At 40.6% G+C, this 13,642-nt stretch overlaps 1 protein-coding gene across 1 annotated transcript in view; it reads right to left on the reverse strand.

Moving 5' to 3' along the window:
* Positions 1-276: 276 nt before the first annotated feature.
* LOC134357497 (FERM and PDZ domain-containing protein 1) overlaps positions 277-13,642 on the reverse strand; it is a 99,920-nt gene continuing 86,554 nt past the window's right edge. Inside the window, exons 10-13 of the mRNA XM_063069122.1 lie at positions 13,315-13,459; positions 10,039-10,881; positions 1,938-2,600; positions 277-1,196 (exon numbers count right to left, since the gene is read on the reverse strand). Coding sequence (XP_062925192.1) covers positions 277-1,196; positions 1,938-2,600; positions 10,039-10,881; positions 13,315-13,459 — 2,571 coding nt within the window. The remainder of the gene's footprint in view (positions 1,197-1,937; positions 2,601-10,038; positions 10,882-13,314; positions 13,460-13,642) is intronic.

Here is a 13,642-nt window from a genome sequence, read left to right on the forward strand (position 1 = left end):
TCAGCTTCTTAATGAATTAGCCAGTCTTTCCATATGATGTCTATAGAAGTTTGGAGTAAGCAAGCAGTTGTGACAAAATAATGTTAATACCAAACTATGACGTTGTCTTCTACCTTTAAGTGAAGTCCTTGTTGGCTGGCACAGACCACATGAATTGCACTGTGTCACATTGTAACGTACATTTTGCCTGCAAAGGACCAATGGTGCATCACTCTGGTGTGTTGTAGGAATTCCAATTTACCCTCTCAGTCCAACAGATTTTGTAAACAATGGTTTCTATTGTGATGGTGAAATACTTGTGAACAACTGATTCAGACAGAAAATATCTGTAAATAGAGACGCACACTGCTCTGCTAAAAGTTTCATGCTTAAGTCATCTGACATTTTGCCACATGCATTCTCAGAGGCTTGCACAAAGATTTTGTAAGTCATGACAACCTTTCTCAAGGTACTGGCCACTTCTGCATGGTCCTTAGCACATCTCAGGCATGTTGTAAGTTGGAAGCATGTCTCAGATAGTTGTGAGAGGGCTTGGAAACTTTCTGAAACCCCAAGGATCATCTCATCAGGAGTTTGGTTTACTTTCACGCTCTTTTGACAGGCAGACATCAACTTTCTGCACTCCCTGTCGAGTTTTTGCCTGGCTACTGAAGTAAGTGCTGTACAATCTTCCTCTGTGTGGCTTTCTCTGGGACATTCCTTCAGAACGTTGAGTAACTCCACAACATCATTTTGCACCAACCTGAATCCATTTGGCATGTTGTACCTTTTATCTTTGAACAGTGGTAGGACCAGATTTCCATCCTTCACAGCATCAAGAATACCAAAATAACACTTGGCAGCAATGGTTTCTTCACCCTGTTTATTAAACGTAGCAAGGCCTTGAGGCAAGGGGCTTCCTGAAGCAGGTGGAGTGGTCTTTGGTGAAAGTGGCCGTGTGAGACTTTCTAGTTCTTTGTGTTCATCATTAGCATCAATGCCCAAAGCTCGGAAACAATTCCCATATACCATCTGGCAGCTACAAGCTTCCTTTCCACTTGTTGAAAGCTGTTTAGTTGTATCAGTTGTAAGAATAGCTAACTTTTCAGAGTCAACATTAAGACCTAACTCCTCTTCTTCTTGCCGACTGAGATTGTTGAGTTTGGCAGATGGACATACACTGTGCACTGCTGAAGACTCCTGAGTCACTGCAGTGTCTAAGTCACAGAGGGGCTCTGATTCAGTTGTTTCTGAAGATACTTTGTGTGAAGTATCTTTATTCCCTAGGCAAGGAATTGGTGCACTGAAATTATCTACATTTATTTGTGTGGGAGGCACAAGATACTCAACGTGGTTGGAATTTGGCTCTACCTTTGATTGGTTGCCTTTCCCATGTCCCGTCTGAAGGTTAGAAATGTTCGGGGGCCTCACTGAGAAAATTTCCATCTTTGTTTCTGAGGTTGGTGATGAGATATGTTTGACTGTGCCAAATGTTTTAAAGGACATGTGATTTAAATCCAAAACCAATCTGTTCATGTCAAGAGGACAAACACTTTTATTTTCATTGTCTCCCAAAGAGGAACTTCTTCTGTCAGATATTTCCTCCTGCAATACTGTCACCTGTGGGAAATCTTGATCCCCATTGATCATCAACAAATGTCTTTGCGCAGCTGCACTGCTATTGCTTTCTTGGTAAGATGCTTTTGCGGGGTCACAATTGTCAGATTCTACTTTGAAAGTGCATGTATTCTTTCTGAGATCATTTTGACATGACATCTGTCTAATTGCAGTTTCACTTTGATTGAAATCTACCCATGGACTACACTTATCATCTCCCTGTTCTAGTCCTGTACTACTTTCCATAATTACATCATTTTGGTCACTGCCTGTCACACTAGTTGTGTTCAGGGTTTGTTGTTCATCAGTACAGAATACAGTGGGAACAGAACATGCTTTACCTTCTATTGGATTCTCTAAGCACAGTTGCCCAAGCTCCAGAATTACTTCTGAAAGACCGGAACTTCTTTCAGTCTTCGAACAAGCTGATCGGGGTGGCTCCACATCAATAAAAGATTTACTTACGCTTTCATCTTGTTCCAAGCCATCTATTAATGGAGGATTGCCCATTTTAGAGCCTGAGTCACACGGATAACGCATAGCTGAAACTGGAGTAATAACTGTAATTGCTTCTGTAACTGATTTGATTTCCATTGTATCAGGCTCCATTTCCATTAGGTTAGGTGCAGCCTTTTTATTGATGCAGACAGAGATGGACTTTAATGGACTGATTAGTTCAGGTTCCAATAAGGCAGATTCGGTCTCATTATTGACCACAGAAGAGAAAGCTGACAATTGTTGTTTTCTTGATATAAGATTTTCCCTGTCATAATAATACTTGTAATCTTCGGCTTTCTTTGAATAACAGTGGGATAGATAAGGTTTTACATCAAAAGCATCCTTGGGTGTAAAGCGTTCTTTTGAATTTATTACAGGTTTTGCTTCTTGACTTTTATCTTTACTGCTGTCCATATGCTCAGTATCTTTTGTAATCTCATAACGGCTGGGGCTTGTCTGCACATTCCATTTCTCCTCAATCCTCTTCATACAGGCGGACTCCAAATCTGCCACAAAATAAAAATACTTTGAACTTGTTCAAGTATCAACTCATGCAAATGCCAATAAACACATTGATTTTGCTGCAGCTAAAATTGTTTGATTTTTTTCCAGTGTTTCAATTGCAGAAAGTCGAGTTTATTGTCATATGCAGAAGTGCATGTATGCACAGGTGCAATGAAAAACTTACTCGCAGCAGCATCACAGGCACATAAAACATCATATCAACAACATACAAGCAGCACTCACAAGGAATTTAGGTGATAGGTGAGGTTTTAGGGCTCCTATCCCATTCAGCTCCTTATACTATGTTTGGGATCCACACCACTCATTTGGTTTCATTCTGCAACCACCTCACCGTGCTAATGGATACCTGTATTCATACTCTGCAACCACCTCACCGTGCTAATGGATACCTGTATTCATTCGCCTCCTTTGCTACTTGATTTTGTGAAATACCTGGAATTCACGTATGAGTGTGGTCAATGAAACTGTGCAAAAGGGAAACGATTCTAAATCTAACAAGATGCTGGAGAAGCTTAACGAGCCAAGCAGCATTTGTGGAGTGAAATGGACAGTTGATACTTCAGGCTGAAACCCCAATTTTCCTCATTGATTCTGCCTGATGTGCTGAATTCCTCCAGCATCTTGTCTGTTTTTCTAGATTTTAGAAAATGTAGTCTTTTGTGCCTCTATTTTAAGTCAAAGTTTTTCGGAGTAATGGATGTAGAACAGGATCTCTTCTTCCTATGTCATTTATAGTGTAAAGTCATTACAAATATCTTTAGTGACCTAATCTACATATCTACTTGTAATGTTAAACCTATGATTCAATGACAATACTAAGATGCAATCTACAGTAAAATCTAGTCAGAATGCAAGTGCAAGATAAAATTCATCTTGAATTTTTTGCATGCCACAGAGACATATCTAATATCAAACCCACCGTCTCCCACTTCGCCCATCTTCTTCACTCTGCCTTACTCCTCACCACCCAAATTGGGTCTTGCAGCAGATGTGAGGCCAAGACACAATAGGATGAGGTTGCTGGAAATGTGCTCCTCTCTACCAGCATTGAGGTCTTCTGGTTGCTACTAAAAAGTCCAGACTACTGCTCCTTCCAAATTCCTTTCCCACCACCACTGTGTTTCTTAAGGTAGCCCTGTGCGGAGGAGCCCAAAGTTTGTAGAAGGGGCTAAGTGAGGTAGGAGCCCAGAACATTAACTTACCATCTAATTCCCATTACAACACTGAGCTTGCTGCTTTAACCCCAGAGTTGAGCTACATTACACCGGAAAACTAAGTATTTCCTAGCACAATGAAGAAGAATCGTCATTCTTTTATCCCCAGTAGGGAGTCTTTCAAACTCCCTTCTTTGGTATTTAATTTGTCACACATGTAAAACCACAGCATTAATGATGACAGTATTGGCGTCAGCTATGGGCACTATAGAGCCATTCCCATTCCAGAGATCAGTGCATAAGGTATGACATTAAACCAAGGCCCCTTCTGCCTTTTAGACAGATGTATAAGATCCTAACATACAATGTGAAAGAGAGTTTGGGAGGTTACATTGTCCTGACCAATGCTGATCTTTCATCCAACATCACCAAAACAGTTTGATCTTATACACTCAGTAACCACAATATTTGTACACCTGTACACCTCATTAATGCAAATATCTAATCAGCCAATCATGTGACAGAAACTCAATGCGTATACGCATGCAGATACGGATAAAGGGGTTCAATTGTCTTCAGACAAAACATCAGAATGGGGGAGAAATGTGATCTAAGTGACTTTGTCCATGGAATGATTGTTGGTGCCAGATGGGGTGGTTTGAGTATCTCTGATCTCCTGGGATTATCACACACTACAGTTTACAGGGTTTATGGAGAATGGTGTGAAAAACAAAAAATCATCGAGTGAGAAGCAGTTCTGTGGGTGAAAATGCCTTGTTAATGAGAAAGATTAAAGGAAAATGGCCAGACTGGTTCAAGCTGACAGGAAGGCAACAGTAACTCAATAACCATGTTACAACAGTGGTGTGCAGAAGAGCATCTCTGAATGCTCAACTTGTCAAACCTTGAAGTGGATGGACTACAGCAGCAGAAGATCAAGAATGTAAACTTGTCTGTGAGACTTTCAGTTTATAAATCGTCTTCCCAATAAAACTAAGACTAAACTTCAAAAATATTTACAGTATTTGGGAATCATAGAACCATAGAAATTCACTGCAGTGAGGAACTTTGTAATGTCCTAAATTATGAAAGATGGTAATTTATACCTTTTTTCATTTTGTTGTAGCTTTGACAAAAAGTACACATTTTTATTTATGTATTTTGCATGTTTTTGTTCATGACATACTTCTATTCATTGTTTTTGACTGAGGTTAACTAAACACTCCTGCACAACTGACAGTACAAGAGAATATTTTGTCCCATCCCAATACTACACTTTAGCTACAGCCAAGTGGAAAATATTGAAGGAGTAACGAGGAAGGTGAGACCCACCCATCAAAGGCAGTGCATTTTTCCAACACTCAAAGGAGTCACATCAGATCACTTGCTTCCTCAGACTCATTCTGGCACTCAGGGAAAAACACCCACCCACAGCCCCATCATATTTCAGTTACTCATCTTTATCATGACCCTGCCTAACTCCAGAGCCATTGCCTCCCCACCCCAGCCCACCCCAGCATTTGCCATTCCCCTGCCCCATCCTTGGCCCTGTTGTATTCATTGCCCCACCAAGTCGTACTGTGCCACATGTACCACAGCCTTACAGAGTTTCTCTGCAGTTCATCGGGCAAGATCTCTATTTGCCCCTCTAACTAGAATCGCCCCTCTATTTCATACTCGTCCTCACTATTTCGTAAATCCGTCACACCTCTTTGACTCCCTCTGTCTGCACAGAGACCTTTAAAAGAACTCCTGTCCATTTCCTATTGGACACGTGAAACTGTCATTGCTGCTGTGAGCCAATGGCTGTGAACCTTCAGCTTGGTTTTTAATATCCCTTAAAGGCAGTACGTTATCATAACATTTTCTTAAAGTTAGAAAGTCCCGATATTGTGATTTTTCTTGTGACTTCTGACCTGGACTTTTACTGTACACAGTTCTAGATTGTGCTCAAAAAGTGCTTGGCATCCAAGTTGTAGACACAAATGGGTAGAAGTACAAAGTTACAAGATCTCACAGGCACACAAATCACTAAAAGTAGCAATGTCAAAATAAAGATGCAAATGCATACCGGAAAAGAATATTCCACAGGAATAGAACTAAACAAGACATCAAATTAAAACTGTGTTGGACAATATTGTGCTGTTATTATTTCTTTGGTGATAGTTTATACAGACCAAAAATTGTACTAGACTCTGAAAATGTTCAAAAAGTGTTCACAAGAATTACTCGAAAACTGAATGATGATAACTGATAGGATAGCTGTATAAGCTGAGGACTACTTTCTTTAAAAGAAAACATATTCAAGTTGTAAGCTAAGAGAGATTTTTTAAATTATGACAGGGTAAATGTAGAGAAATATTTGTATTTGAGGAGCACCCTAAATCAAAGGCTGTGGATGTCAGACAGTTACTAATGAAATCACTCTGGTTTTCCTTTACCGATACCATCTTTAAAATTGTACCTTCATGTTCAGATACTTAACAAGCTGAATCACGTATCACTTCTCTCATTAATTTCAGCTGCCAAATGTCACCCAGTTCGCCAATCTTTCTGTTATTTTGAATTTTTTTCTTACTGTTTGCAACACTTCTCAGTTTTCTACTGTCGGCAAAACTTGAAATAAAGCCTAGTGTACTCGAGTCCAGGTTAATAACTAGACAGAACATAAAAACCTTGGGGACAACCATGCATAATTCTGTCAAGGTTAAAAGAAACAACTGTTTACCTCCACTCTCAGCTACAACTAATGGACTTCAATTGCATCAACAATTTACAGTAAGGACATTTTAACAAGAGTCTTTAAGAAGTTCATATGTACAGTACATCAACAACTTCTACTATATCAACCCTCTCTTCCTTACCATAACAAATGTACGCATATGTGCTTTGCTCTTACCTTATGTCAGTTAATTTTTGTATCACTTCCTAGCTCTGAATGTTCTCACACTAATTGACATTAAATTGCTGAATTAGTTTATCGTTTTTGCTTTTTCTGAAGTGTTCAACCATTATATTCCAATCTTTTGACACCACAGCCTTATTGAGAGCAACTGAAAGATTATGCTTAAAGTTTCCTTCATTTTCAGAACTGAGCAATCTAGAATGCATGGCATTTACACCAAGCGATTGTGGTTCTTTTAAAAATGCTCTTCAAGTGTCATGTGTTACCTTAACCAATTTTTCACAGACTCTTCCTTTCCTCCGACACTAAAGTCATGGCGTGCAGTGAAAACAAATGCAAAGTACTGTAGCAGACACACTTTCATCAGACCAGAGGCCTAGGCACAAAAATGTCACCATAGAAAGCAGCAGTGGTGGGGCCAGGTCTCGTGCCATGTATCACTGGAGCGCCAGCGTGATCTGTACTGATCTCTTGCTAGTTCCAATTACAAATTCAAAGAACTGTCTTGAAGAGCTGATACAGATCCAGTGGGCTGCAAGGTTCTTTGAGATACCATTCCTGCAGATTTTCTCCCTCCCAGATATTACTCCTGACAGGATATCCCAAGGTAAAACTGTTCGTGGCCAGTAAAGAGTTTTGGGGGTAGAGAGGAAAGAAATATGCCCAACTAGCTGAATTAGAAGACTGTCAAATGTCTGCCTTCTGAGAGGAAGTTGTGAAAAATTAGCTGTTCTAAAGGCACATCCCTCTCTTCTGAGGCTGTGCCTTCTGGTCCTAGACTCCCCCACTACAGGAAATATCCTCTCCACAGCCATTCTATCCAGGCCTTTCAATTTTCAAAGAGATCTTCCCACTCTCTCCACCCCTGCCCCTGCCATTCTTCTAAACTCCAGCAAGTACAGGCACAGAGCCATCGAATGCTTCTTGTACATTAACCCTTTCGTTCCCAGGATTACAGTATTCTCATGAGCTTCCTCTGGACCATCTCCAGTGCTAGTTCATTATTAAGGACCTCCAGCACCCAGGGCATGCCCCTTTCTCACTGTTACCATCAGGTAGGAGGTACAGAAGCCTAAAGGCAAACACTCAGCGATTCAGGAACAGCTTCTTCCCCTATGCCTTCTGATTCCTAAATGGACATTCAAGCTTTGGACATAGCTCACTTTTTTTAATATACAGTATTTCTGTTTCTGCACATTTTTAAAAATCTATTCAATATACATAACAGATTTACTTGCTTATTTATTATTATGTTTTATTTTTATTTATTGTTTTTTTCTCTCTCTGCTAGATTATGTATTGAATTGAACTGCTGCTGCTAAGTTAACAAATTTCACGTCACATGCCAGTGATAATAAACCTGATTGGGGGATAAGTGGTCCAAAACTGTTCACAATACTACAAATGTGATTTGATCAATGCCTTATAAAGCCTCAGCATTACATCCTTGCTTTGGTATTTTCGTTCTCTAAGACTAAGGCATTTGTCTTCCTTATCTCCAACTCAATCTGCAAGCACAAAGACTCCCAAGACCCTTTGCACCTCTGATTTCTGAATTTTCTCCCCATTAGAAAAGCAGTCTGTACCTTTATTCCTTCTGCCAAAGTGCATAACCATGCACTTCCCTACTTTAAATTCCATCTGCCACTTCTGTACCCATTCTCCTAATCTGTCCAAGTCCTTCTGCAGACTCCCTGCTTCGTCAACACTGCCTGCCCCTCCACCGATCCACAAACCTGGTCATAAGTCATCAACTCTATCATCCAAATCATTGACATATAACACAAAAATAGGTTGTTCGAACATTGATCCCTGAGAATCACCAGCCTCCAACCAGAAAAAGTGCCCTTTATTCCCATTCTTTCCCCCCTATGGGTTTGCCAATAATTTATCCATGCTTGTATCTTTCTTGTAATACCATATCTTGTTTAGCAGTCTCATGGGTAGCACTTTGTCAAAGGCCTTCTGAAAATCCAAGTTAACAAACATCCACTGGCTCTCCCTTGTCTGCCCTGTCTGTTATTTCCTCAAAGAATTCCAACAGGTTTGCCGGGCAAGATTTCCCCTTATGGAAACCATGCTGACTTTGGCCTATTTTATCATGTGCCTCCAAATAACAGTGGAGGTGCATGATAATATGGATGTCCACTCTCACTTCTTTATATAACTGAAAAAACTTTTAGTATTCCCTTTTATGTTATTGGCAAGCTACCCTTCATAGTTCATCTTTACCGTCCTTATTGCTTTTTCAGTTGCCTTCTGATTTGGTTTTTAAGAGCTTCTCAATCCTCTACCTCCCACTAATTTTTTCTATGTTATATGCCCTCTCTTTTGCTTTTATGCTGTCTTTGATAGCCTTGTCAACCACAAATGCCTCATCCTCCCTTTTGAATATTTCTTTAGGATGCATCTATCCCACATCTTCCAAATTGTTCCCAGAAACTCCAGCCATTGTTGTTCAGCCATCATCCCTGCTAGTGTTCCCTTCCAATTAACTCTGGCCAGTTCCTCTGTCATGCCTCTGTGGTTCCCTTTACTTAACTGTAATACTGATACATCTGATTTTCGCTCCACCTCTCAAACTGCAGGGTGAATTTTATTATATTATGATCATTGTCTCCTAAAGGTTCCTTTACCTTAAGCTCCCTAATCAAATCAGGTTCATTACACAACACCCACTGCAGAATTGCCTCTTCCATACTGGGCTCAACCCCAAGCTGCTCTAAAAAGCCATCTTTATTTATTTAGCAATACAGTGGGGAGAAGGTCTTGCCACACTGCCCCAGTGAACCCACAACCCCGATTAACCTTAATCTAATCAGAGGACAATTTACAAAGACCAATTAACCTACTCGGTACGTCTTTGGACTGTGGTCGGAAACCGGAGGACTCTGAGAAAGTCCATGTATTCCACAGGGAGGACATTCTTAAGCCAGAATTGAACTCTGAACTCTGGAATGCCCCAAACTGTAATCGCTAACCACTACACTACCAGGATTAAAGGGAATAATGTGAGAAGCCAGCAGGTGATAGGTGAAAGAGGCAAAGAGGCGAAGAAGAAGGAATCTGACAGGTAGGTCATTATGTGTCTGGCTTCAATAATCTGCTATTTTATCATTGTGTGTGTCGTCAGATCTTTCCTATCACCCAAGTCATTTATTGCCTCTCCAATATCATCATCACCAGTTATTAAAAAAAAATAAAATTGTTAATATTTAAAGTGAAGAATAATAGACATAACAAGTTGTACATCCATATATAAACGTGTTTCCGTGTCCTGTTCAAAAGCAATGTTCCCTGAGATGGAAGAGATCTGATGGAGAGAACAGACAATCAATTGTGATCATCGTTTTGACCCACCTGCTCCAGCTTCAGTGATTTTTGCATCATCTGGGGTCTCAAATGTAGTAAATCTTTCAGCTGCATCAAAAAATTCATCCTCAGAACTGCTGTCTCGAAAGCCAAGGGGAGGGTCCAGAATAGGGATGATTAGAAACTCACCAGATGCATCCCCATCATCAGTTGACTCCACTGGGGAAGGAATAGGTGGTAACTCGGTCACCATACTGTACTGGATCAAAGCACAAGCTATGCTCCCTTGTGTATCACTCCCATCCACAACTTCGGCATGCTGGTTCCAGGTTTCTGCAGCAGAATGATGTGTGCTTAGACTGAGGTCAGGTGAGTGGCAAGTCACCAGTTCCTTCATAGCACTGTTGCTGTACTCTGCGAAGGGCTGGGTGGAGATTGGCGATTCTGTTGAAAGCTGAGGAACCCTGATTTCAGATTCCATTGTCTGCTTGCTTGTGGATGGCTCACCTTCACTCTCCTCAGCGGCAGAATTTTTGTCATCCTCTTCGGAGGAGTCATCATATGAGTGCAGACCTGACAGGCTGCTCATTGAAGTCTCCATCTGCAGTTCTTCCAGTGAGTCAGCAGAACAGCTTCTTTCACAAGTGTCACCTCCCTGACTTATTTCATCATTAAAGTCTGATACATCCCCTGTACTGCAACTAGTCTCTTCCAGGATATCCTCCTGCATATAGTCACTGTCTGTTGCCTCATTTTCAGAGTTCTTGTCATCTTCATCTGCCTCAGTCAGTGGCTGAATGAACCCATTTCTCAGTCTGTGGACAGACATTTCTACCGATGAGTCCATATCCGACAATGACTCTGAGTCACTTAACCCGCGGGCCTCATCACCTGCACAATGAGAAAGGTATATCTCATGTCAAAGAGAGGATCCACCAACAAACATTTCTGATCATAGATATGCAATTAATGTTTGCGTCCTTCTGGTTTTCAATTATTTCAGGTGAAAGTGGTATTGTCTTGGTGTTTTGCCTGAGGAATCACTTTAAGGGGAGCTTTTAACTGAGAGAGCTTCACTGATTTTTGGCCAGTAATTGTGCGTGCTACTTCAGCAACTTCACTCCACTCAGGTTCATTTCTCGTCTCAGGCAAATATTGCACTCACTATTTAAAGAAAAATCAGTAACTTTTTAAGAAATCAATATTAGATATCAGTGTAAGGTGAATTAATTTCTGAAGGTGTTCTGTGAGATTCTTTCGTTATGCACTTTAAGCTGCGTCTACGTAATACAGCAGCATGCATTGAGAATTGTTGCTCAGCAGGAGACAGGGAGTAGGAATAAAGGAATTTTTTGGGTGGCAGTCAAAGGAGTGCCACAAGGATCACTGTTTGGCCTCCAAAATTTCACAAAATATATAGGAATGATTTGGATAAGTGAACAAAATCTAACACCTGCAAGTAACATGACATGGGAGGAGGCTGCCAAAATGTTGCAGGGAAGGTGTGCAAATGCACAATATTATATTTTTTTATTTAGAGCAGGGGCTCCCAACCTCTTTAATACCATGGACCCCTACCATTAACTGAGGGGTGTGTGGACCACAGGTTGGGACCACAGTGTGGAACCCCTGATTTAAAGATATAGCACAATAACAGACTCTTCACGCCCAATGAGTGTCCGCTGCCCAATTACACCCATGTGACCAATTCACCTACAAACTCATACGTCTTTGGAATGTGGCAGGAAAGTTAAATGGTCACAAACCAGTATGGAATGGTGATAGACTGTCAAAGGGGAGGTGCAAAGAAGCTCAAGTGTTCTTGAAGGGAACTTAATGAACATGTACTGGACCAAATCCTGAGAACATAATGAACATGTACTAGACTAAATCTTGGGAACGTAATGAACATGTAGCAGACTAAATCCTGGGAACATAATGAACATTAGACTAAACCCTGGGAACGTAATGAACATGTAGCAGACTAAATCCTGGGAACATAATGAACATTAGACTAAATCCTGGGAACATAATGAACATTAGACTAAATTCTGGGAACATAATGAACATTGGACTAAATCCTGGGAACATAATGAACATTGGACTAAGTCCTGGGAACATAATGAACATTAGACTAAATCCTGAGAACATAATGAACATGTAGTAGACTAAATCCTGGGAATGTAATAAACATGCACTGGACTAAATCCTAGGATGACAGAACTGACATATGAGATTACATTGGTTGGATCTATACTTACTGAAGTAGAGAAGAATGAGAAGGTGGAATTAAGCATTTTTAACAGGACTCTATATACAAGGGGGATGGCTGGAAAATCCAGAACCAAAAATCACAGCCTAAAGATGGGGAAAATCTTACTTAAATGGGAAACTTTATTAAATATTTTCACTTAATATAGCATTCCTGAGCATAATTGCAGCTAAGAATAACATCAGCAGAACCTACAGAGATCCTCTGATACAGGAAGTGATGACTTCCGATAAAGCCAGACAATGAGTGGCAACACAGTACAGTACTTCATTTTGAATGCTGCCACCAGATCTCATCCAGATTATCTGATTAATGACCTATATGAGTGACTTCAATGTAGAGCAAGAACCCTGACTGAAAATTTCCTTCTGAACCAGCAGCAGACCCTGGGCTCTGCCCCGTTTGATATCAAATGAGCAAGGATCCAGCAGGGAATGTTAAGTCATGTGGACAATATTACTCCTGTTACAGGGAGTGATGCCTTCTACAATGGGAATTAAGGGCAGAATTCTAAATGTTGTTTCCTTTTCATTTTCTATCCCCCCCTCCACCCCCATGAATCATTAGATCTAGCTAGCTACAACACTGAAGGAAAGAAGAACCTGCACGTCCGGGATTTCACAGCCATATCATACTTTTGACTGTAGTAACTGCTGAAAACGAAAACTGTAGCAAGCTCATGTTAAGTGAAGCTCCCACAAAGATTAATGAAAAAATGAACGGCCTCAAAATCATACCAATGGAATAGAGCATAATGTCTGAATTGAAACCAACTCTCTATTACAGCCACAGTGTGCTCAGCTTGGGTTCTAACACACAATCTTCCGATTCAGAGATGGAGCTACGACTCAGAAAACCTTGCACTAATCAGAACTGCTCAGGGATGTGATCACCCTCTCCATTATGAGAACCCCCAAATTTACAATGCTAGCAAATGCAGCAAGAAACAGCTCTCTCTTGGACGAGTGACAATAGACATTACTCAGGAAAAAAGAATGTCCAGTGAACAACTAGAATTCCTATTTACAATTGAACAGTAACTAAACCATTACCTTCCTCTGTATTAGGAAGCTGAGCTTGATCATTGCCAGGCCAAGTAAAAATGGAGTCTCTGGAGTTCACATAGAGCTTATAATACCCAGCGATGGAACACACAAGGTCTTTAGCATGGTGAGATTCCAGTAACAACGACAAGGACTGTGAACAGAAATATACAGTCAGTACGTTCATACAGACCAAACCTTTCACTGGCTAACTCACCAGGATTTGTAGAACATGTCACTTACTAGTTTATCTCATAATTTTCTTCTCATCTTTATCTTAAATAATGCATACTACAAGTATCTGGAATATAAGCTATTGGAGAGGGCTGCTGGAAAT

This window comes from Mobula hypostoma, chromosome 16, assembly GCF_963921235.1.
Source record: "Mobula hypostoma chromosome 16, sMobHyp1.1, whole genome shotgun sequence".
NCBI lineage: Eukaryota > Metazoa > Chordata > Chondrichthyes > Myliobatiformes > Myliobatidae > Mobula > Mobula hypostoma.